The sequence below is a fragment of the Triturus cristatus genome, chromosome 1_2, assembly GCF_964204655.1.
Source record: "Triturus cristatus chromosome 1_2, aTriCri1.1, whole genome shotgun sequence".
In the NCBI taxonomy this organism is placed as follows: domain Eukaryota; kingdom Metazoa; phylum Chordata; class Amphibia; order Caudata; family Salamandridae; genus Triturus; species Triturus cristatus.
In genome coordinates, this window is record NC_140580.1 from 379,994,180 (window position 1) to 380,017,861 (window position 23,682).

At 46.2% G+C, this 23,682-nt stretch overlaps 1 protein-coding gene across 1 annotated transcript in view; it reads right to left on the reverse strand.

Annotated features, from left to right (window-relative positions):
• TMEM254 (transmembrane protein 254) overlaps nt 1-23,682 on the reverse strand; it is a 68,567-nt gene that overhangs the window by 22,169 nt on the left and 22,716 nt on the right. Inside the window, exon 3 of the mRNA XM_085605094.1 lies at nt 22,644-22,703. Within this exon, the coding sequence (XP_085461220.1) occupies nt 22,644-22,703 (60 nt within the window). The remainder of the gene's footprint in view (nt 1-22,643; nt 22,704-23,682) is intronic.

The following is a 23,682-nucleotide window of genomic DNA, read 5'->3' on the forward strand; positions in this document are numbered from 1 at the left end:
CAGGCCCATGCCCCCACCCCACCCCCCAATTACTACAGTCTTTCTGCCCCACCCGGGGGGCAGATGGGGCATTGGCCCCTAATCTGCCCCTTCAGGGGGGGGGGGGGCAGAAAGCCCACTAAAAACCAGGGATTAGTTAAAAAAAATTTTTTAGGGTGGGGGCTGCCCGCAGCGGGCACGCCAATGCCCCCACCCTCCCCCCCCACAAAAATGACAGTCTTTCTGCCCCCCAGGAGGCAGATGGGAGCTGTAGCCCCCAATCTGGCCCCCCTGGGGTGCGCAGAATGCCCACTAGAAACCATGGATTTTTTTGTTTTATTAGTGTAGGGTTAGGGGCTCCCCAAAATGGGCATGACAATACCCCACCCCACCCCCAGAGAAATTCCAATCTTTCTGCCCCCCCCGGGAGGGCAGATGGTGGCAGTGGCCCCTGATCTGCCCCTTGGGGGGGCAGAAAGCCCACTAGGCGCCAGCGAGTACGCCGGCTTTTTTTATGCGTGGGGGTGGGGGCTGCCCAAAATGGTCATACCAATGCCCCCACAAAAAATAGCCACAGTCTTTCTGCCCCTTTAGGGGCATATCGGGATGAAACACCCTTCCCCGATTCCCCCCCAGGGCGGCAGAAAGCCCACTGGGCTCCGAATTTTTTTTAGCAATGTGCATACCTGTGGATTTTGGGCCCTAGTGCAGTTGGCACGTAGGCAAACCTAGCAAACCTGTAAATTTTTGAAAACTAGACACCGAGGGGAATCCAGGATGGGGTGAATTCACTGGCTCTCACCAGGTTCTGTTACCCAGAATCCATTGCAAACCTAAAAATGTGTCCAAAATAACACATTTTCCTCACATTTCTGTGGTGGAAAGTTCTGGAATCTGCGTGGGTCCACAAAATTACACCCACCCTGCGTTCCCCAAAGTCTTCAGAGAAAAATGGTACCTCACTTGCTTGAGTAGGCCTAGTGCCCGCGTCAGGCAAGGGCCCAAAAACTATTGAGGAGACATCAAAATTACCCATCACAAAACAACCTGGTTTTGCAAAGGGGGTCCCATGAGTTTTTGACCCCGGGCTTGTGGGAAAGTTGTGGCATCACCGGGCTGACACAAATTTTCTACCACCCAGCGTTCCCCCGGGTCTCCTGATACAAACGGTGCCTCACTCGTGTGGGAGGCCCAAGTTCCCGCGACAGGCAAGGGCCCAAAACGTAGAGAGGCGACATGAAATTTGCCTAACTCAAAACGACCTGGTTTTGCAAGGGGGGGGGGGGGGTCACTTGGGTTTTTGGCCCGGTGCTCGGCTGCCACCTAGGGGAACCTTGCTTGGGCCTCCCACACGAGTGAGGCACCGTTTTTATCGGGAAACCCGGGGAAACGCTGGGTGGTAGGAATTTTGTGTCAGCCCAGTGATGCCACAACTTTCCCACACAAAAATGTGTGAATAAGGTGATTTTTTCAGCTAAATTTGAGGTTTGCAGGGCATTCTGGGTAAGGAAACGTTGGGGGATCCACGCAAGCCATACCTCCCTGGAATCCCCTGGGTGTCTAGTTTTCAGAAATGTGTTGGTTTGGTAGGTTCCCCTAGGTGGCTGCCGAGCACCGGGCCAAAAACCCCGGTGACACCCCCTTGCAAAACCAGGTTTTTTTGATGTAGGCAATTTTCATGTCGCCTCAATACGTTTTGGGCCCTTGCCTGTCGCGGGTACTTGGGCCTCCCACACGAGTGAGGCACCGTTTTTATCGGGAGACCCGGGGGAACGCTGGGTGGTAGGAAATGTGTGTCAGCCCAGTGATGCCACAACTTTCCCACACAAAAATGTGTGAAAAAATGTGATTTACTCAGCTAAATTTGAGGTTTGCAGGGCATTCTGGGTAAGGAAACGTTGGGGGATCCACGCAAGCCATACCTCCCTGGAATTCCCCGGGTGTCTAGTTTTCAAAAATGTATAGGTTTGCTAGGTTTCCCAAGGTGCCCGCAGAGCTAGGGTTAAAAAACTACAGCTAGGCACTTTGCCAAAAAAGGGTCACTTTTCACTGCGAAATTGAGGTGTGACCACGTTGCGTTTTGCGCCGTTTCCTGTTGCGGGCACTAGGCCGACCCACACAAGTGAGGTACCGTTTTTCTCATAAGACTTTGGGGAACGCAGGGTGGGTGGAAATTTGTGGATCCACGCAGATTCCGGAACTTTCCACCACAGAAATGTGGGGAAAATGTGTTTTTTGGACAATTTTTAGGTCTCGGCTAGCGAAGGCTGCGCTTGCGCAGTCTCGCTTGCAAGATTTAATGACTTGGAGAAGAGGGGCTTGAACCCGCCCCTCTTCTCCCCTGTTCTCCATTGCCTGGCCTCTTGAATGCTGGCCAGCCATTGGAGAAGAAGTCCGTCACTCCGAACATGCCCAGTCCTTTTCGGATTCGGGGGGCGTGTTTTTTTCAACTTTTCTGATTATCTCCTCCAGCCAATGGCAAGAGGAGAACACGCCCCCGAATCCGAAAACGCCGCTGCCTTTCTCCGAGGCATTTCTGCTTCGCCTCGGAGAAAGGCAGCGGTGTTAATGGCGTCCTCTCCCCCTGTATTCGACATTTTGCAAAAAATAGTTGAATCAACAGAACTCAGCTGACTCAGCAATGCGTGCTATATTAAAGTCGAGAATGCCGTTTTCACTCACAAAACCGATGATAATTAAGTGTCCACAATTACTAGGCAGCACATGTAAAGTTGTCAGAGAAGAGTGCAACTGAGTAGCCGAACAGACTAGCAGGGACAAGGCACGTGCTCACGCCACAAAGAAAGATTTACGTCTACGGTGTGGGGACAGAGGGCAGCAGGGTCAGATCCAAGCACGGGCCGGAGTAGGCATACGACCGCAGTGAGTTCTGAAGGTCAGGTCCGCATCAGACCTTAGCCCGTCGCATTTCTTATACTTTCTCACCATGTACAGTGGCTGATAATGCACACGACAGTGCATTGGCAGCTTCTGACTCCGCCAGGATGTCGCCACGGAGAGAGAGGGGAGTCGAGAGCCCCCGTCTGTAGCCGTTTACAAACACACGCCGCTAAACGTCTCCAGACAGCAAAATAACTTTGCCTAGTCGGCGTTCTTCAAAGGCCATTCAAGGGCGCGCTGAAGCGCAAATTCACGTCCGAGACAAACTCGCTGGCCAACAGAAATGCAAAGCCCTGTGTTCCCCGCACAGCCCTGCCACCCGAAGCTGCCGAGGCACGGGGACTCCGTGGAAACCTGGGTTAAACCCTGCGGCGGAATGTTCCACGCACGCCTTGTTATTTCCGCCGATGAAAGGGACGCTCCAACAATCCCCTCTGAAGCTCTGCCATGGTATTGTCCGCAGATGTTTTAAAAATATCACGCTAGTGGAAAACCCGAAATAGACAGGTTATTTTTGACACTTTCTTTAATGTCAAGCTCGGAATAAATTAGAAGCTAACTATCACAACACAAATACTGTGAGTTAAAGACTTAAATTTAAATACCCTTACAAATCTTAATTTTATAGTAAGGTTTCTTTCGGAGTTATGAAAAAGTTGTAGTTTCAAGATGGCAGCCATATCAGTTCGCAACCTAGCGAACTACAGATTAGTGAGCGATCCACCAGTCTTCTCTTTCTTTTGTGTTTCCCTGGGCGGGACTTCCTCCAGGCAGGGCTATTCACTCACGCTCACTCGTCCTTTCCTCCTCCTGTTCATGTTGTGGGCAGTGCCAGACGTCGTAAAGGTGAGACACCGTAGTATTAAAGCAGTAAGTGCCTTGTTTATAATGTGCTGTGAAGTGTGTTGCTGAAATGTCATGTGGTGTGCTGTGCTGTGGTGAGATGTTATGTGGTAGACTGCAATCTGCCTTAGTATGTTGTGGTATACGGTTGTGTCCTGTGCTGGGATGTCATCTGGTGTTGAAATGAAATGAAATGAAAAAGGAATTTAGTAAAGCGCACTGCGGCCAAAGCGGCTTCCTGGCGCTGGGGGCTCATACATACTCACAGAGAAGACCCAAAAGGACTAGCCAGGAAAAGCCTGAGAGAAAAGAAAAGTTTTGAGGGCCTTGCGGAAGTGACGGTAGATGGGGATGGAGCGGATAGCAAGAGGGAGGCTATTCCAAAGCCGAGGGGCCAGAACCGAGAAGCGAGTACCCCCGGTGCGAGATTTACGAAAGCGGGGAATGTGAAGCAAAGACAGTGATGAGGAACGAAGAGTGCGAGCAGGGGCATGAGACGTGATAAGGGAGTTAATGAACTGTGGAGCGGAACGATGGTGAGCCAGGAAGGCCAGGCAGGCAAGTTTAAAAAAAGATCTGAAATGTACTGGGAGCCAGTGAAGAGACCTAAGGGCAGGAGTGATGTGAGAACATTTGGGTAAACGAAGAATAAGTCGGGCCGCCTGATTTTGGATGGCCTGAAGACGGCGGGTTTCATAGGCCGGGATGCCAACATACAGGCCATTCCCATAGTCAAGGCGGGAGATGATTAAAGCGTTGACTATAGTTTTGAGAGCATCAACCGAGAAAAACCGAGAGATCTTGCGAATGATACGAAGAGAAAGGAAACATGAAGAAACAACAGAACTAATGGTGAGTGCATAGACAAGTCTTGGCTGATCTTAATGCCCAAAGTCCGGACAGAAGAGACAGGTACCGGAGGAGGACCAAAAGAAAGAGGCCAATGAACAGGGGACCAAGGGTTGGAAGGGCCACCGGTGAGGACAAGCTCCGTTTTATCCGGATTGAGCTTCAAATGATTGGAGCTCATCCACTGCGAAATAAAAACTAGAGTACAGCAAAATTTAGGAAGGGAAAGAAGAGGGGATGAAAGATCGAAAACAAGCTGGAGGTCATCTGCGTAGTTATACACGGAAACCCCCAGCTCGAGAAGAGAATAGACAAGAGGGCGGATATAAAGATTAAAAAGAAGAGGGGAAAGAGAAGAGCCCTGCGGCACCCCGCAGGTGACCGAACGGGGGGGGGGGAGCGGAAAATCCAGAAAGATGAACCGCTTGCGTCCTGCCTAAAAGGAAGGACGCGATCCAAGAGAGGGCAGTGCCCTGAAAGCCCGCTGCGCTGACACGGTCGAGAAGAATGGCATGATCGACCGTGTCAAACGCAGCGGACAGATCGAGGAGAACCAGAGCCTGGGGGAGACTGATATCAGCTTTCCCCTTAAGTTCATCCATGACCGCCAGCACCACGCCCTCTGTAGAGTGGCCGGGGCGGAAACCCGCCTGGTGGGAGGCCAAAAGACGATTCTCCTCGAGATAGGTGGATAAGCAAGTAGTGACGTAGCTTTCAAGGATCTTCCCAAAATAGGGAAGCAAAGAAATGGGCCTGAAATTAGATAACAAAGAGGGGTCAAGACTAGGTTTTTTAAGAATGGGAAGAACAATAGCAGATTTGAATGAAGAAGGGACAGTAGCCAAAGTAAGAGAAGCATTAAGAAGAGCAAGAGGGGGAGAAGGGCAGCTGGAATAGAGTGTTCTGAGGATGCGAGCAGGAGCACAGTCGGCAGGAGAGCCGGACTTGACTTTAGCAAGCAGATCCAAGAAAAGCTGAGAGGAAATGGGTTGAAAGTGATTGAAAGAAGAAGAGGGTGAAGAGGAAAAGGCAGAGAGTTCAGGTTGGGGCACGGGAGGAATGTTGGCCTTAACAGTAAGGATTTTATCAATAAAGTAACCATTGAGTGAGGAACAAAGATTGGGAAGGAACCAAAGATGTGCAAGTGCGGTCAGAAGTGGCAAGATTATGAACTAAAGAAAAAATTTCACGGGATTTGTTGGCAGAGGAGGTAACTCTCTCAGTGAAGTATTTGGTCTTGGCCGCTAAAATAGCACTTTTGTACTCGTTCAAGAGGGTTTTGTATTTAAGCCGGAGAGTGGGACAGTAGTTCCGTCTCCACTGACGTTCAGAGCGCCTGAGACCCAGTTTAAGAGTTTTTAGTTCACAAGTAAACCATTTGTGGGCATCATAAGGTCGGACACGCTTAACCCTCTTGAGAGAGGCGGCCTGATCACAAGAGGAGGAGAGCCAGACACTAATGGCGTCAGCCTGATCTTCCAAGGGCAAATCGGTGAGGTCGGGAACGGATAGGGCCAAAGAAGATGAGAGAGAGTTAAGATCAATCTGGTTCCAGCTGCGTGCCAGGATGGTTTTAGAGGGAGGAGCTTTCTCGGCAGAACCCAGATGGATGGAAAAAGATCATAGAGTGATCCGACCAGACACATGGAAGAATAGAAGTGGATGAAATGTTACAACGTGAAGACCAGATTTGATCCAGGGTATGACCCTGTGTATGAGTGGGGGCCGAAACAGGAGAGGAAAAATTGAGGCACGAGAGTGGCAGTGAAATCTTTGGATGATGAGTCCTCCCTGGGATCACCTGGCCAATAATTAAAATCCCCGAGTAGCAACAACGAAGAATTGTTGACCACCAGGGTGGCCAGGAGATCCTGCAGGGTGGACACAAAAAGCGGCATGACTTGGGGGGGGACGGTACAGAAGAACAACAGTAAGAGGAGAGGGTAGATTAAGGGAGCGGGCCACCAAGAAATCTACATTAAGTATAGAAGGGTGGGCAAGGGTGGGCAAGGAGTTGAAATTTCAGGGAGGATCGAATTATCATGGCCACACCCCCACCTACCTTACCGTCCGGGCGATCAGCTCGGAGGGCATAATAGGTATCAGGCAGAATAGCTAAGAGATCAGGAAGAGAGTCGGAAGAGAACCAAGTTTCTGTGAGGAATAGGAAATCAGGAGAGTCAGTATGGAGAAGAGTAGCAAGTGCCGTTTGATTTTTGGCCGCAGAGTGAGTATTGAGCAGAATAGCAGAGGCTAAAGGGGAGCTAAGAGAAGAGGGGGGAGCAGGAGGAGTACAGGGCAAAGAAAGGGAAGAAGTACTACCATCAGAGAGGGAGCAAAAGGAAGGGTGGGCATAAATACCCAAAGCGTCTAAATGGAGCCGTAGAGAAGGAGAAAGAGGAGAAGTAGTGGAATAAGCAGACAGTTGAGCCGAGGTATACACCAGAGGAGAGGCAAGGTCTGTGGCCCCTGGTGCCGGCCCGTCGCGGACGGGCGCAGACGGGCTTAACTTAGGCGCAACTTCGGCGCGCCTTCGTCGCGCCCGCTGCGCCCGACCGCTGCGCCGCCGGGGCCAACTGGCCAAAATGTAGGGACACATAGGGGGAGTGGCAGGGGGGGGGGGGGGAGGTGCCAGAAAGCTGCACCGCTAACCCAGAGCCGCCCAAGATGGATGCCTCGCCCGTCTCCGCTCCGAGCAGCAGCCCGGCAGAAGGAGGCGATCAGCGGCCGGCGCTCTGGGGGGCGAGCAGGAAGCAGCAGGAGTGGCGTTGCGCAATAGACCAGAGCGCAGCCAGAGGACACCAAGGATCGTGTCACCAGGTGAGCTAAAATTTTTTAAAAAGCAGCGTTTCTCCCGGCGAAGCCTCGGGAGATCTGTGGCAGGCGTGAGACACGACGCGATGTCCACGGGCGCCTATGTACTGCAATATTGTGTCCTGGAATTTGGTACACTGTGCTGCACGCGGATGTGTTTGTTGTGACCTCATGCAGAGTGTCGTTGTATTTTTGTGCTGTGATATGCTGTTCCGATTGCTACCTCCTGGTATGATGTGTAGTGATGACATGATGGACTGTGCCATGATGTTTTGTGCTGTATTGTGCTGTTTGGTGATGTGTTGTGAGGTGATGAGTTCTGATATGCTTGGCTGTTATCTGATGTCACTCTTATGCGCTATGCATTCATGTATGTGTCCTGTGATTCGCTGTGGGACATGCCATGTGGTAGAATGTTGTGCTGTAATGTCGTGTGTCGTAGGCTTCGCTCTCAGGTGCAGTGTTGTGATATGGTACACTGTCATGTGCTTAGATATGATAAGGCATGATGTCCAGTGGTGACATGTGACGTGCCCTAGTGTGCTGTGCCATGATACCCTGTAGTGTGCTGTGATGTGTTTTGATATGCTGCGCTGGTTTGTGCTTTAATGTACTGTTTACACACTTAGCTACAGTGTTGCATGTTATCAAATGTTGTGCTTCACTGTAATCCCTGGTTCTGTGGAAGAAGGGGCCGTACTGCAATCCCACGCGGAGTGCTCTGCTGCAATGTGTTGTTTGCTTCTTTGCTGTTATACCATGGGGTGTGTTATGCTCTGGTGTGCTGTTATGTGATTTGCTGTGCAAAAATGGGATCTGGTTGATCTGCTCCAATGTAATTGGCATTTTGTGGTAGCTGTGCCTGGATATCTAGTGGAGTGATTTAGTGTTCTGTTCCTTCGTCCCATGTGATATGCTCTCATGTGTGTTATATGCTGTGCAGTTGGCGTTTTAATACACTGTGATGTGCACAGATAAGACATGGTGTTATGTCACATGGTGTGATGTGCTCAAATGTGACGTCATGTCATATAGTTAGCTATACCTTTACAACACAATAATACTGTTGGTGTGTTTATCAAGACACACCACTGAAGTTAAAGGATGCTCCTGAAGTCTCATACGCAAGTCTATCATAATCATCACAGTACAGAGAACCACGCGTCTACACAGCACGCAGTGCTTCCATAGGGAAAAGCATACCTGTCATCTGAATGTCAACATGTGTATTCTGGGGAAAAATAGCTTTAACTCCAGTAACAGTCCCAGTCGGCTAAGAATAAGGGCTGATTATAAAGTGCCCATCCAGCAGTGAATCCTGCACTACACACATAAACCCCCACGCGTACGACGACCTGCTCAAGAACTTGCTTTGTGAATTGTAAATAACAATGCTGTTTCTTTAAATGTTTTAATAACAAAAACATAAACAGAAATAATGTCATGAGCAATGCCAATAGCTCTAACTTTACCAATGCAGAGACCATTGCATTGTAAATGCTTGTTTAGGTTTGCAAGGGATTCTGGGTAACAGACCCTGGTGGGAGGCAGTCAAGTCACCCCATCCTGGATTCCCCTGGGTGTCTAGTTTTCAAAAATGTATAGGTTTGCTAGGTTTCCCAAGGTGCCCGCAGAGCTAGGGTTCAAAAACTACAGCTAGACATTTTGCCAAAAAAGGGTCATTTTTCACTGCGAAATTGAGGTGTGACCACGTTGCGTTTTGCGCCGTTTCCTGTCGCGGGCACTATGCCTACCCACACAAGTGAGGTACCATTTTTATCGGGAGACTTAGGGTAATTCAGATTTGTAAAGGAACTGTTATTATCTATTGACTCTCGATGCATTTCTGCCTTCCAAATGAAAGATATTGTGTAAAAAAGAAGTCATTCTAAAAAATGACTGATAATTCTCATGCTAGTATGAGTATTCCCAATTTCAGAAATGTGCAAATATCTACTGTTTCTAAACTCTATATTTTGTTCCCATTTCAGAAATACATAGGTGTCTTTCATACCGATTTTTCCATGTACACATTTTTACAGAATTATTACTATATACCCGGTACATAATAAAAAACCATTGCAAGTTGCTGCTCAGTTTTTGGCTCTGGGTTCGTCGGGTTCTTTGTGAACCTACAAGTCCTATATATCCCCACAACCAGTAATGTCCAGCGGATGTAATGGTATAATGGTATATTGCTTTCAAATAGCTGTCATAATTAGAAGTTACAGGAGAAAACGTTGACACAAAAGGCTGTTTTTTTCAACTAATTTTCAATTTATCCTATATTTAACTGTTAGTTTCTATAAAAACACCTTGATGGATCTACACAAATGACCCCTTGCTGAATTCAGAATTTTGTCTTCTTCTCGAAAATGTATAGCTTTCCAGGATCCATTATTGCTTTTGTACCCATTTCTGCCATTAACTGGAAGGAGGTCAAAAGCACAAAAAATAGCAAAAATAGGCTATGTCCCAGAAAAATGCCAAAACTGTGTAAAAGATGTTGGGTTTCAGACAAAAGTCTGGTATCCCCGAAAAGCTGGAAAAATGGTGATTTCAACCCCACAAACCCTTTTTTGATAACATTTGCAGGGAAAAACCCAGATGCTTTCATTTGCAGCCCGTTTTCCCCATTTTTCCGAAAAAAAAGTAAATTTTGCTGTATTTTGGCTCATTTCTGTGACCCCTCTAGGAGAATCCACAAACCCCGAGTACCTTTAGAATCCCAATGATGTTGGCAGAAAAGGACGCAAATTTGGCGTGGATACCTTATGTGGTCAAAAAGTTACAGGGGCCTCAGCGCGCACTACCCCAAATAGCCAAAAAAGGGCGTGGCACAGGAGAGGAAAAGGTCTGGCAGCGAAGGGGTTAAGCCATGGGTAATCGAAAACATTTTCCCAGGGATTGAAAAGTTTTGTCTTTGGTGTGACCGAGGAACGCACTATTGCCAGCAGGATGTAGTCGCGGCTCTTGCAGGTAAGCGCGCTGGGGCGGGGCGCAGGTGGGATGGAATATGATTTTTTATTTTATTTTCCCTATTCTGTTGACTGCCGACTCCCCCCATTCTTATTTTTGTATAACTGGTAGTCTGAATTCACATATCTGAAAGTACTTTCATATGCAATAATGAAGAAAAAACGATTTTTTAGTGAAATAAATAATTTGCTTTAAAAAAAAAAAAATGTAAATCCGTATTTGTAAAGCGCAAACTACTCACCCTTACGGGTCTCAAGGCGCTGGGGGATGTCGTGGAAATTAAGTGAGCTATTGCCCAGAGTCACATGGTGCTGAGCTGAGCTGCCGCCAGAGCCGGGGATTGAACCTTGAACCCTGTGCTCCGAAGTCAGCTGCCCTGGCCGCTGCATCACACCTCTCCACTTGATAACACAATTTAAGCCAGGGAGCCACAATGTGTCCAGGTTTTCTGGTTTAACTTTGTACAAATCAGCTAATAAGTGGTTAAGAATGTGTCGTAACTGCTGAATCCTGGCTCTCTAAGTGAGTGAAGTTGGCTCTGATCTGCGATTCTACAAATACAGTCTGAACTCTTGTTCACTGAAAAGATAGCTTTAAATACGTGCACGTGGGAGCTCCAGGGTGTTAAGTGACCAGATGCCAAGGGTGCACCAGTTTCGCCAGCTGCTGGGTTTGCTCCAGGGTAGCTCCTGCTCCAGAGTGTGATGTTGCTTCAGGGAGCACTGCTTCTTCAAGTGGCTAATATTCTGGGATTTGTATTTCCTTCATGTTGGGTGGGTAATGGGGGTGGGGGCATAACGCCTGCAAGTATATAGAGTGGGTGCAAACAGAGGGACACAGAGAGTCAGGGGAGTAGAGGCAGACCGAAAGATAGATATACAGGGGGGCATAAAGCGAAACAAACAAGGTGGTGTGGAAATCAAGAAAGGGAGATAAACGAGAGCAAAAGGCGTTACAGACAGTGGTACGGAGGGAGGCCACAAAATCAAGATCAAAGGAAAGAGACAGACTGCGTCACAGAATCAGATAAAGGAACAAAGAGAAGAAGGTAGAGGGTCCAAGAACTGTAGAAGGGAAGAGGTCAACTGAACCACGGGGTTAAAAAGAGAAATACGCTCTAAGCCAAAGTGGGACAGACAGGGAGAAGTAGAGGGTGCCACGGAGATAAAAGCACAGGCAGGAAGGGTCCGGGAGAAAAACAGGGGCATAGATAGCCAGAGGGACAGGACAGGGCCAACACAGAAGGATAGACCCAGAGAGAGGAACAGGCAAAAAGGTGATAAAGGGCCATAGATACAATATGGTCCTATGAAAAATTATTTAACATGGCTGTGGGAAACAACCAACTTTTTTTTATGGTGATCCGTGTGATATGCAAAACACACAAGATGATGGACGGAATGTTGCACATTGGTAAAACATTCACCCCCAGTCACAGATCTGGGTTTAATACATTGTTATTTTGCTCACCACGCCACCCCAGTTCAGACATGGCCATATGCAAATCAGTCTTGACCCTGTGCCTCATGGGAACAGTCCAGCCCGAACTGCCAAGCCAGGTCTTCCCTGGACCAGAATCAAGCATCCTAGGACCGGTTTCGGGGTATCACCCCTCTTCAGCCAGGATAGCTTGACTCCAGTGGCGTAGTGAGCACGGGACCCACGTCTGGGCATACCCTTCCCACATAGGTGAACAGCAAAACACACAAGATGATGGACGGAATGTTGCACATTGGCAAAACATTCACCCCCAGTCACAGATCTTTGTTTAATCCATCGTTATTTTGCTCACCACGCCACCTCAGTTCAGATATGGCCATATGCAAATCAGTCTTGACCCTGTGCATTTGTCAACCCGAGTGGGAAGGGTATGCCCAGACGTGGGTCCCGTGCTCTCCATGCCACTGGAATCAAGCTATCCTGGCTGAAGAGGGGTGATACCCCGAAACCGGTCCTGGGATGCCTGTTTTCAGTCCAGAGAGGACCTGGCTTGGCAGTTCGGGTTGGACTGTTCCCATGAGGCACAGGGTCAAGACTGATTTGCATATGGTTAGGTTCAAACTGGAACGGCATGGTGAGCAAAAAAACGATGGATTTAGGCCCAGATCTCTGTACTGAGGTGAATGTATGACATTGTTCTGCATTCTGTCCATCAACTGTTGTTTTTGGATCCGTGTGATATGTCATATCTTCACTGTGATGGTACAAAAGGGGGTGGTGATGGACGAAGCATCAGAACCAATCAAACACTCACACCCAGTCAACAGAGCTAGGATTGATCCATCACCGTTCTTTAGCCCACTCTGACACCCCAGTTCAGACATGGCCATATGCAAATCAGTCTGACCCTGTGCCTCATGGGAACAGTCCAGCCCAAACTGCCAAGCCAGGTCTTCCCTGGACCGGAAACAAGCATCCTGGGACCGGTTTCAGGCTCATAACCCTCATCAGCCAGGCTATCTTGAATCCAGTGACAAAGTGAGCAAGGAACCCACGTCTGGGCATACTCTGCCAACTTAGGGCGAACAAAGCGATACCAAAGGGCCATGTCTGAACAGGGGTGGTGGAGTGAGCGTAAGAATGATGATGGATTAAACCCAGATCAGTTGACTGGGGGTGAGTGTTTGAGTTGCTCAAATGCTACGTCCATCATCCCCTTTGGTATCATGGAATTCGGCATACAGCGCCAAGAAATAGCCCGCAGAGGAGCATACGCCAAGAGCCGGTACAGGATTAAAAATGCCAAACAAGGATCTTTGAACTCCTACCTATGGAATGAAATACAACAAAAGAAAGACTGCAGCTAGGAGCTATCTGACAGCATCAAAAGAGTGTCTAGGCTTGTATGAACTTTGGGCGGCCCGGGGTCTAATCACTGTTTCAAAAAAATTGTAAACAAAACAGTGAAAAACCTATCCCTAGTAGAAGACAAGGCAGCACTCATGAAGAGATCCTATGGATGGTTTATTGTGCAAAGCTACGTTAAGCCCTCTCCGCAGCCTTACCTAGGGGTTGGTTTCAACAGGAGGAAGAAAGAAAAATACCTCCACTTTCGAATGGGCATTCTACCAGTACTGCCGCATCTTTCCCCTGGAAACGACTACCGGGCCAGACAACTTGTCGTTTATGTGACGAAGCCTACAAAAGTGTGTTGCATCTTCTGTGTATTTGCAGAGAACTACAAGTCGAAAGACGTCAGCTACTGAAGCCTTGTTTTTTAAGTAATAGAAAAAGAACCTGCAGACAAGCAGCGATGGCATGTCTCGGAGGAGGAGACGTTCAGTTAGCATGCCATTTTGTCCAATTTATGGAAGCGGCAGGGAAGAAACTCTGTCGTCAAACAACAAAACAGTTCAAGGGAGGAGGGTTCAAGGGACAGATTTATAGACCACTACGAATTGTATCCCCTATCAAACATGTTATAAACCAAGAAATCCTAGGGTCTGATCACAAATCAAATAGTAAATGTGGAACAAAAAATACTTCTAACTTAAGAATGTATCTATAAACAACAATGAAGGTGTGCTCATGGGGTTATCTAAGGGCAGATCCCTTTAAGGACATAATCCCTCACTCACCATAGGTGACATGCTTCATCATAGGGACTCTCCTCCCAAAGGAAACACCTAGTTCCTTTGAGGGCTACAACCCCCTCACTGTGAGGGAGGAGCTCAGGGATGTTTTAATGGTGTATATTGGGTATCGCTAAACCCACCTATAACGAGTCTGACGTGTGAGTGAGGACGCAGCGCAAATGATAAACTAGAATAGCGTGAGTGAATGTTAAAACTGACTACTAGGCAGCAAACAACAATTTTAATCAAGATATGCCTAGTGTCAGGATTAAAATATCAGTGCACCAACGGTATAGATTTAAACCGCTAGGGTGTGATGACAAATGGTCGACATGTTTCAGCCGTATTGATCCAAAGTCGGATCAGGCTTTCATCAGGACCTACGCAAATAATGCTGCTGCTCTCAAAACACGTGAAAAAACAACTAAATGATTATAACTTGAAAGAATATTTGAAACCAATCTCTGGTCTCTCAGTGAATAGATTTCTCCATACCTATAGGGGTGAAAAACATACACAATGAATTCCAACACAGTATATGTTATGAAGCACTTGAAAGACCAAGGGAACTGACAAAAGTAAGCCCACAAGATATAGAAACTCTTACCCGCAATTGCTGGGTTTGAGACCTCACCTATACCTGGCAACCGCTCAGGAAGGGAGCACCGCTCTACAAAGAACGAAAAAGGAAAGCAAACTAGGTTGAAAGTCCCTGAATGTACCAACTATTGGCATGCACAATTATGTATCATCGCTATATTGCATGCATGAGACCTAGCAACCCGTATGAACTCAAGGAGAAATGACTTAAAGGACAGTTACAGGAGACATAAAATGTAACACCAACACTAAAGTGTAATCTGGAAGCGTAACTGGACCAAGATAGGTGTTCTGGAGAGTCCTTCAGAGTAACAACTTTATCTTTGTATCCATACGCTATGATCTATACCCCAAGATATAGTAAAAAAATTGTGTGATAATCATTCTCATTCACTTGGCCACATAAAATAAGGAATAAGGAATAAAGAACTGACACATATGGCCCAAGAAAGTAAGTGAGTCGAGAGGCTAAAAAAGACTAAAAAAACACCATCATGGCGGTCTTACCTGTCCGTCGGTACTTCTTGGCAGAATGAGCCTGCTGCCGGAGGTAACCAGACGGTGCTAAACACCGCCCTTAAATACCCAGTGTCCCATTCTGTTAATAGATTGCACCTGATATCGTGGCCACAGACCAAGCCTTCACGGAAGATGCGCGCATGCTCTCTAGCGGAAACACTAAAAAAAGTATACTGCGCATGTCCGCAATCGGACACTTAGTATGCACGCATTCGTGTAAACTCTAATGAAGCCTGAGCATTAAACGAACAAACTGCGCAGGTCCAGTGAGATAAACTGAACCTGCGCGCATGCGTATAGCAGTAAATGTAGCCGAGAATGTGGCAATCGGCAGAACACTGTCGAGAAGGGACTGCGAACCGTGCAGGCCAGTGTAATGCAGTTCGGACCGCGTCCCCCGTGTACAACAAAAGCTCACCATAGCAATGTGCAAAAAGGTAGGAAAACACATTTGGCAGGTATAAAGCGTATAACGCACCACCAAGTATGCGTTAAAGCATTGAAAACAGACAGAACAGATGGGACCAAGGACTCACACATCTGCCCAAATGGATAAAGGCAGCTATCATGTCGCCAAGTATGCATGAATTATGATAGAATCAACCAGACAGACATAAAGAACAATAAGTCTGGATAAGGATCTATCTCTATAAAGCCATCGTAATAAGAAACAGTAAGCAATACCCTGTATATCATAGTACAATCAACGCCAAATTGATTGTACACCAAGCAGCTCCAGAGTTCAACCGCCATAGAGTGTTACTCATGACTATGTGCTAGTGACTCAAGTGGGTACTATAGGGAAGCCCAAGGGATATCCTCATTGAGCCCTGACACAGAACTGTTGAGCTTATATACCCAACGCTGTTCTTTCTTGAACAGGAAAGCCGAAATATCGACAATATGTGAAGGGACGAAGGGTTGTTCAATTATCGTCCATTGTAATTCTTGAGGTGAGTGTTGTGCTGTGACAAAATGTTGGTTAAGTCTTGTGGATGTTTTTTTTACATCGAATGGTGCTCTTATGTTCCAATATCCTCGTCTTTACTCGTCTGGTGGTCATCCCGACGTATCGAAGGGAACAGGGAAAGGTGATCAGGTAAATAACATTGCTGCTGTTGCAATTTGTATGGCTCATTAGAGTCCATGGTCTGGGAGTCCCCATGTCAATCTCAGTGGTGTGTTTGGTGTTCGCACAGGCACAATACCACTCCAACGTCCCCGTTTTGCATTTAAACGCAGTTCTAACATTAGGGATCGATTGGTGCATACCCGCCCACGCGAGGTTATTGACAAACAGCAGAACACACTTTGGAATCTCCCTGCAATACGTGGTCACTTTCCCTGTGGTAGCTGCGCTGCCTGTGCGAACACCAAACACACTCACCTCAAGAATTACAATGGACGATAATTGAACAACCCTTCGTCCCTTCACATATTGTCGATATTTCGGCTTTCCTGTTCAAGCAAGAACAGCGTTGGGTATATAAGCTCAACAGTTCTGTGTCAGGGCTCAATGATGATATCCCTTGGGCTTCCCTATAGTACCCACTTGAGTCACTAGCACATAGTCATGAGTAACACTCTATGGCGGTTGAACTCTTGAGCTGCTTGGTGCACAATCAATTTGGCGTTGATTGTACTATGATATACAGGGTATTGCTTACTGTTTCTTATTACGATGGCTTTATAGAGATAGATCCTTATCCAGACTTATTGTTCTTTATGTCTGTCTGGTTGTTCTTTATGTCTGTCTGGTTGATTCTATCATAATTCATGCATACTTGGCGACATGATAGCTGCCTTTATCCATTTGGGCAGATGTGTGTGTCCTTGGTCCCATCTGTTCTGTCTGTTTTCAATGCATACTTGGTGGTGTGTTATACGCTTTATACCTGCCAAATGTGTTTTCCTACCTATTTGCACATTGCTATGGTGGGCTTTTGTTGTACACGGGGGACGCCGTCCGAACTGTGCATTACACTGGCCTGCACGGTTCGCGGTCCCTTTCGACAATGTTCTGCCGATTGCAACATTCTCGGCTACATTTACTGCTATACGCATGCGCGCAGGCTCAGTTTATCTCACTGGACCTGCGCAGTTTGTTCGTTTAATGCTCAGGCTTCATTAGAGTTTACACGCATGCGCGCATACTAAGTGTCCGATTTCGGACATGCGCAGTATACTTTTTTAGTGTTTCCGCTAGAGAGCATGCGCGCTTCTTCCGTGAAGGCTTCGTCTGTGGCCACGATATCAGGTGCAATCTATTAACAGAATGGGACACTGGGTATTTAAGGGCGGTGTTTAACACCGTCTGGTTACCTCTGGCAGCAGGCTCATTCTGCCAAGAAGTACCGACGGACAGGTAAGACCGCCATGATGGTCTTTTTTAGCCTCTCGACTCACTTACTTTCTTGGGCCATATGTGTCACTTCTTTATTCCTTATTTTATGAGGCCAAGTGAATGAGAATGATTATCACACAATTTTTGTACTATATCTTGGGGTATAGATCATAGCGTATGGATACAAAGATAAAGTTGTTACTCTGAAGGACTCTCCAGAACACCTATCTTGGTCCAGTTACGCTTCCAGATTACACTTTAGTGTTGGTGTTACATTTTAGATCTCCTGTAACTGTCCATTAAGTCATTTCTCCTTGAGTTCATACGGGTTGCTAGGTCTCATGCATGCAATATAGCGATGATACATAATTGTGCATGCCAATAGTTGGTACATTCAGGGACTTTCAACCTAGTTTGCTTTCCTTTTTCGTTCATTGTAGAGCGGTGCTCCCTTCCTGAGCGGTTGCCAGGTATAGGTGAGGTCTCAAACCCAGCAATTGCAGGTAAGAGTTTCTATATCTTGTGGGCTTACTTTTGTCAGTTCCCTTGGTCTTTCAAGTGCTTCATAACATATACTGTGTTGGAATTCATTGTGTATGTTTTTCACCCCTATAGGTATGGAGAAATCTATTCACTGAGAGACCAGAGATTGGTTTCAAATATCCTTTCAAGTTATAATCATTTAGTTGTTTTTTCACATTTTTAGAGAGCAGCAGCATTATTTGCGTAGGTCCTGATGAAAGCCTGATCCGACTTTGGATCAATACGGCTGAAACATGTCGACCATTTGTCATCACACCCTAGCGGTTTAAATCTATACCGTTGGTGCACTGCTATTTTAATCCTGACACTAGGCATATCTTGATTAAAATTGTTGTTTGCTGCCTAGTAGTCAGTTTTAACATTCACTCACGCTATTCTAGTTTATCATTTGCGCTGCGTCCTCACTCACACGTCAGACTCGTCATAGGTGGGTTTAGCGATACCCAATATACTCCATTAAAACATCCCTGAGCTCCTCCCTCACAGTGAGGGGGTTGTAGCCCTCAAAGGAACTAGGTGTTTCCTTTGGGAGGAGAGTCCCTATGATGAAGCATGTCACCTATGGTGAGTGACGGATTACGTCCTTAAAGGGATCTGCCCTTAGATAACCCCATGAGCACACCTCCATTGTTGTTTATAGATACATTCTTAAGTTAGAAGTATTTTTTGTTTCACATTTACTATTTGATTTGTGATCAGACCCTAGGATTTCTTGGTTTATAACAAGAAACTCTGTCGCCCTTGACCGGCACGCTTGATCACTGCAGCAAAAAGTCCACTTTTAAGGGCGGACCCTCATAAGGGAATCATCTGGTAATTAGTTTTTGCACTGAAAGGTTGTAACCCTTTACTACTGTACTGCATTATACGACAACTATGGACAATAGCCAGTATAATGTACGGAAGTTTTACAAGAATTCGTTTTTATGTATTTTACCAAAGGGTTGAATAATAATTTTTGATAAATGTTTCATCACAGCTAATACTAGGAATGGGAGTTTATGAAATGTTATTTTTAATCTGTTTAAATTAAGAACCTTGCTGTTATGATTCTCTTTTACGGATTTGTACAGGTTTTAACTAACCAGACAGTTCACTTTATGAAAAATTGAGCGAATTACACAAGCAGAATATAAATTGTGCACAGGCCTATGCAACTGACAAAAAAATTCAAACAAACAATGGTAATAGCCAATACAGTTAGCTTTGTGTGGTTAAATACATTTAAAAAAAAAATCATTTTCCAATTCTTCAACAGACAACGCAGATGGTGCGTATATAGCAGTAGTGGCAACTCTCCCGCCAAGTGCTGCACGTTGTGTGTTACACAAACTCATTTTAGACCAATCCCGAGCAACAGTGAATTAATAATGCGTCACCTGCATTTTTCCTTTCAAGTGAACCCATCAACTGGTGTCAATTGCATGGGCTGCAATAACGACTTAGCTGCACTGCGGGAGAGGGTCTGGCATCGCTCTCTTAGTGCACCATGTCCAAGCAGGACCACTCGGCAGAAGTGGACACAGAGTCAGCCTTGATGGGCAGTGCTGCTCTCCCCTGCTGTGCTATGTGCTGTGAGCCGTGCCATTGACTTTAAAGCATATTTTACATACGTGTCCATCTCAACTATTTCATAAAAAGCCTGCAGCAATTAAAATGCTTGTCTACAACTCTACCCTCCATCCCCTGCAGGAAACAGAACACGCAGAAAGCAATCAAATTACTGATGCTACTTGCCCAAATCAAAGACCTAAAAGTGTTGCTAATAAAGAGTAACTAGCAGAGAGAATTTCTAGATCTCCAAAAAATGGCTTCTCTTCAATACACCTCTTTTTGGAGGAAGCGCAAATGCTTTCTATTGTCCTAAGTCTCTATCCTATGAAAAGAGCTTTGAAGCCGGCCGGCAGCACCCTGAGAGGGGGCACATACATTTTCTCACTCAATCCCGTTAGTGGTTAGACGCGTTAATGATTGTGGGGCTTGGGAAAGAAAAGTCCACCATGTCGGCCAATCTTTTGTATGTAACTATTTTGTAGCTCTGACCCCAATAAGGATTTGGAGTATGGTTGGAGATCAGGTCTAGTAAGCAGGGTTTAAAAATATTTGTACTAAATATTTACATTATGCAAGGCAAAATTAAGAGATCTGCCTTGAATAGCACAATTTTATCCTTGGACATAAGGGGAGATTAACCTCCATGTTTTCAGTTCCAGTGTCACCAGTTTAGTCAGGAGACCAGTTGTCTTCTCAGCAGACAGCGTCAAATGCAGTCGAGGCAAGGTCAATTAACGACTGCAGGCTGCTGCCACGCTGACTAAAGCACACTCGTCGTTTTATTTGGCCTTGAAGCAAGTTTTGGAAATGAAGAAAACCTGACATATTACACATCTCTGGTTGAAGGAGAAAGCCTTGATAAGGAAGACAGAAAACCTTTTAAAGGAATAAATTGTTTGTTGTGGTGTCTCTTTTAGGATGGCCAATGCTTCAACACAGCCGCCTCTCTCAAAGGTTACTCAGATGTCCAAACGCACAGACGCTAACTGGACCAACATAGGACCGCGTTTGTTACAGTGACCCCCTCTCTGAATGCCAAACCGGTCTGTGTTGTGGCCTCAGCGATCTGGGGATAGATGGCTGCATGTACTGCGTTTGAAGAGCTGTGGGAGTATGGGCGGGATGAGGAGCCCGATACAAGAAAGGACCCTCCCCCCTGTTCCGCAACACCTTCTGTTGCTGTATTTAGGTATGCAGAGGCGTCTGCCCGTGTAAAGCATAATTGCTAATTTACACATTTTTGTAAAAAGGTAGTCCAACCAGTAACATTCAAGCAGAAGAAGAGAAACACCAGTCCATAAGTCTTCTGACATTTTCAGCTGATATTTTACATAGAAAAACTTCAAAAGGCAGCCAGAAGCGAAGTACCACATACTGCACTATGAGCACCAGCAAGCAAAGTGCACACACCTGGAGTGTATAATAAAGAGAACATCATTTTATGAAAAGATTTCAACAATCGTATTTCTAGAGTACAGTGGTCCATTTAGTAAACCAGTCCTGTAACTGTACTTGAGGAAAGGAAGGGGCAACAATAATGTTGGTCTGGGTTAGACAGTTCACATCCTATCGCAGGGAGAGGAAGCTACAGATGTGCCAGGACGTGGAAAAGGTGGCATATCCTCTTTCCTCATTTTATTTATTTAATCCATCACTACTCTTTCCAGTCGGCTTGGATGGTGTTAACAGGTTTCAAGCTGCTCATTAGTTAATCCTGGGGTTCTTCATCAGGACTTGAAATAGGTTGCTATGCTTTACCTGAACTTTGTGGTGCCGCTAAGATGCCGCTTCAAAAAATGTCATTCCATATTTTTTGCAGTAACTTATGAACTGCTCATATACGTCTTTCAGTTGTATGTTTTTTGCCACCCTGCTCTCCCAGAGAATTTCTCTTTTTTTGGGGTGAGGTGCCCCCATAGCTCTGGCTATACAAGCTGTTGCGAACACTGATGGATAAACAATAAACCTTATTTTAGCAATTAATCTGTAACAACATTCAAGTTATCAGACCCAAATACACGATGCCAACATTTTAGAACAGTAAAGTGGAAGGTTTTGATAGAACAAACCGGTGGAATGAATTTTCCCCACTGACTTCTATTAGGGTAGAGGTCATTTCAGGCAGCAGACAGCAAAAACAAAGCCATTTTTGACTTTAAAAAGAAATCAGGTTGTTGGCATGTATATATGGACCAATGTGACAAATTCAAGGATAATTTTGTCTGGAAAATCCTACTACAATGCTGTTTCCACCTCGGTGTTTCCGGTAGAATTTAGACAGGAGCTATTTTATTTGTGCTTCGCTTCTATGAGTTGTCAAAAAGCTAACCCTGGCCGTAGTTCGCAAAGTAGCACTTCGCGAAGCTACTCAAAGTGCACTTCGCACTACGCGAGCTACGCGTAGCCCTTCGCGAACTGCGTAGTACCTTGTTCGCACTGTGCCAGATGTCGTTTTCAATGATTGCACAGTGCCGGTTGCTTGTCCGCACTGTGCAATCATTGAAAATGGCATCTTGCACAGTGCGAGCTGTAGTTTTCTGCTGCTAGAGTAGATTTTTACTCGAGCGGCAGCTTTCTCAACGCGAACTGGTAGATTCTCATCGCGAGCGGTCGCGAGCATACGCGACCACTCGCAATGAGAAACCTGACCTCCTCGCGTTGGGAATCTCACCGGGAGGTTTATTTTCCATGCTCGCGGTCGCCAACTTGATGTTGCTGATCGCGAACAAGGAAAAAGTCTCGCCGGGATGTCATTTTGCTTGCTCGCGGTCGCCAACTTGACGTTGAGGACCGCGAGCAAGCAAAAAATGACCGCAACACTACGCTACGCGTGTTCGCACTGTGCTACGTGCAGTTCGCGTAGTGCGAAGTAGCGCGAACTTCGCAAACTACGCGAGCGTAGCGTAGTGCTTTGCCCAGGCTTACAAAAAGCCCAGGGGTGAATCAACCTTGACGTACTTTCATTTCCAAACTGAAAACTTTAAAAGTTAGACCAGTCAAAATGCTCGAATAAAATTGCTTGTTTTACTATAACCATTAGTCTTATTTCGAGAAGCACACTTTACAAATTCTTAACTATATACATGCACAGCATAAATGTCAAGTTAGGTGAACTGGGGTCTACTGAGTGAACGGGTGATTACCTGCATAGTGTGATGGTGTACAAGCCCTCTAGGAGATGAACTGCCCAAGCTACCCAAAACCTGAAAACATACAAGAAAGAAAATTGAGGATTCACATTTGGCAGACAAAAAGAACCCAAATACAAAACAATGACACGATTACAGCTGGGACAATAAATTATAGTATATACGGTAACATATATAAAGGAGGTGCTTATGAAATCTGGTAAATCCCTCACGTGGCACCGGTACCTACTGGGCGCAGAAACAGACTCAATCTATTATGGGGCACCATGCCTCTCAGAAGGGGGGTGGGGCTGCCGAGGAGACATTAGTAAATTCCCTTTCTCTTTGAGGATACGCGGCTGCTTGTGCTCCGACAATAGATTTGTGGTTTGTTTTGCACTTTTATATAGCGCGAATTCGATCCGAAGGTATTAGAGCGCTTTTACATAAGCACCAGTTGCATTACAGACGGAGACATTCATTTTTAGGCACAGGGAGATTAAGTGATTCGCTCAGAATCACAGGATGTTTGAACTTCCCTGCCGAGTCTCGAATACGGTTCCCCAGCTTCAAAGTTGGCCCGCTCTAGCCGTTAACCCACATCCTAATTTTAAAGAGTAGCTGTTATATCTTTGTTAATGAGGAAAAGGCTAACACGAATAATACCACTAGAAGGAGCCAGATACCGAATCGGCAGCGTTTTCTCTCTCACAACAGGAAACATATAAATATTTTTTTAACGTTTTTTTTATTTTTAAGCTTGAAACAGTCACTGCTCCCGTGAGTGTCCCGGTTTCAGTTTGATGGCCTGGAGCCTGCAAGAAGGGCTGTCGTGCCTTGGAGCCACCACCAATCGCGCCCTTTAAAAAGGTTTTTGAAAGCCATCGATGCTTTGAGGGAAAATAACATGACTGAAAAACTCTCGCATAGCTATGATCTATTGGAAAGGCAGCCCCGTGCTGACTGTGCACGAGTTTCAAGCGCTCTTCTACGCGTTCTCTGACGGTGCAGTAGAATTTGAGAAATCTAAAACTAGCAATATTTCTAATTATGT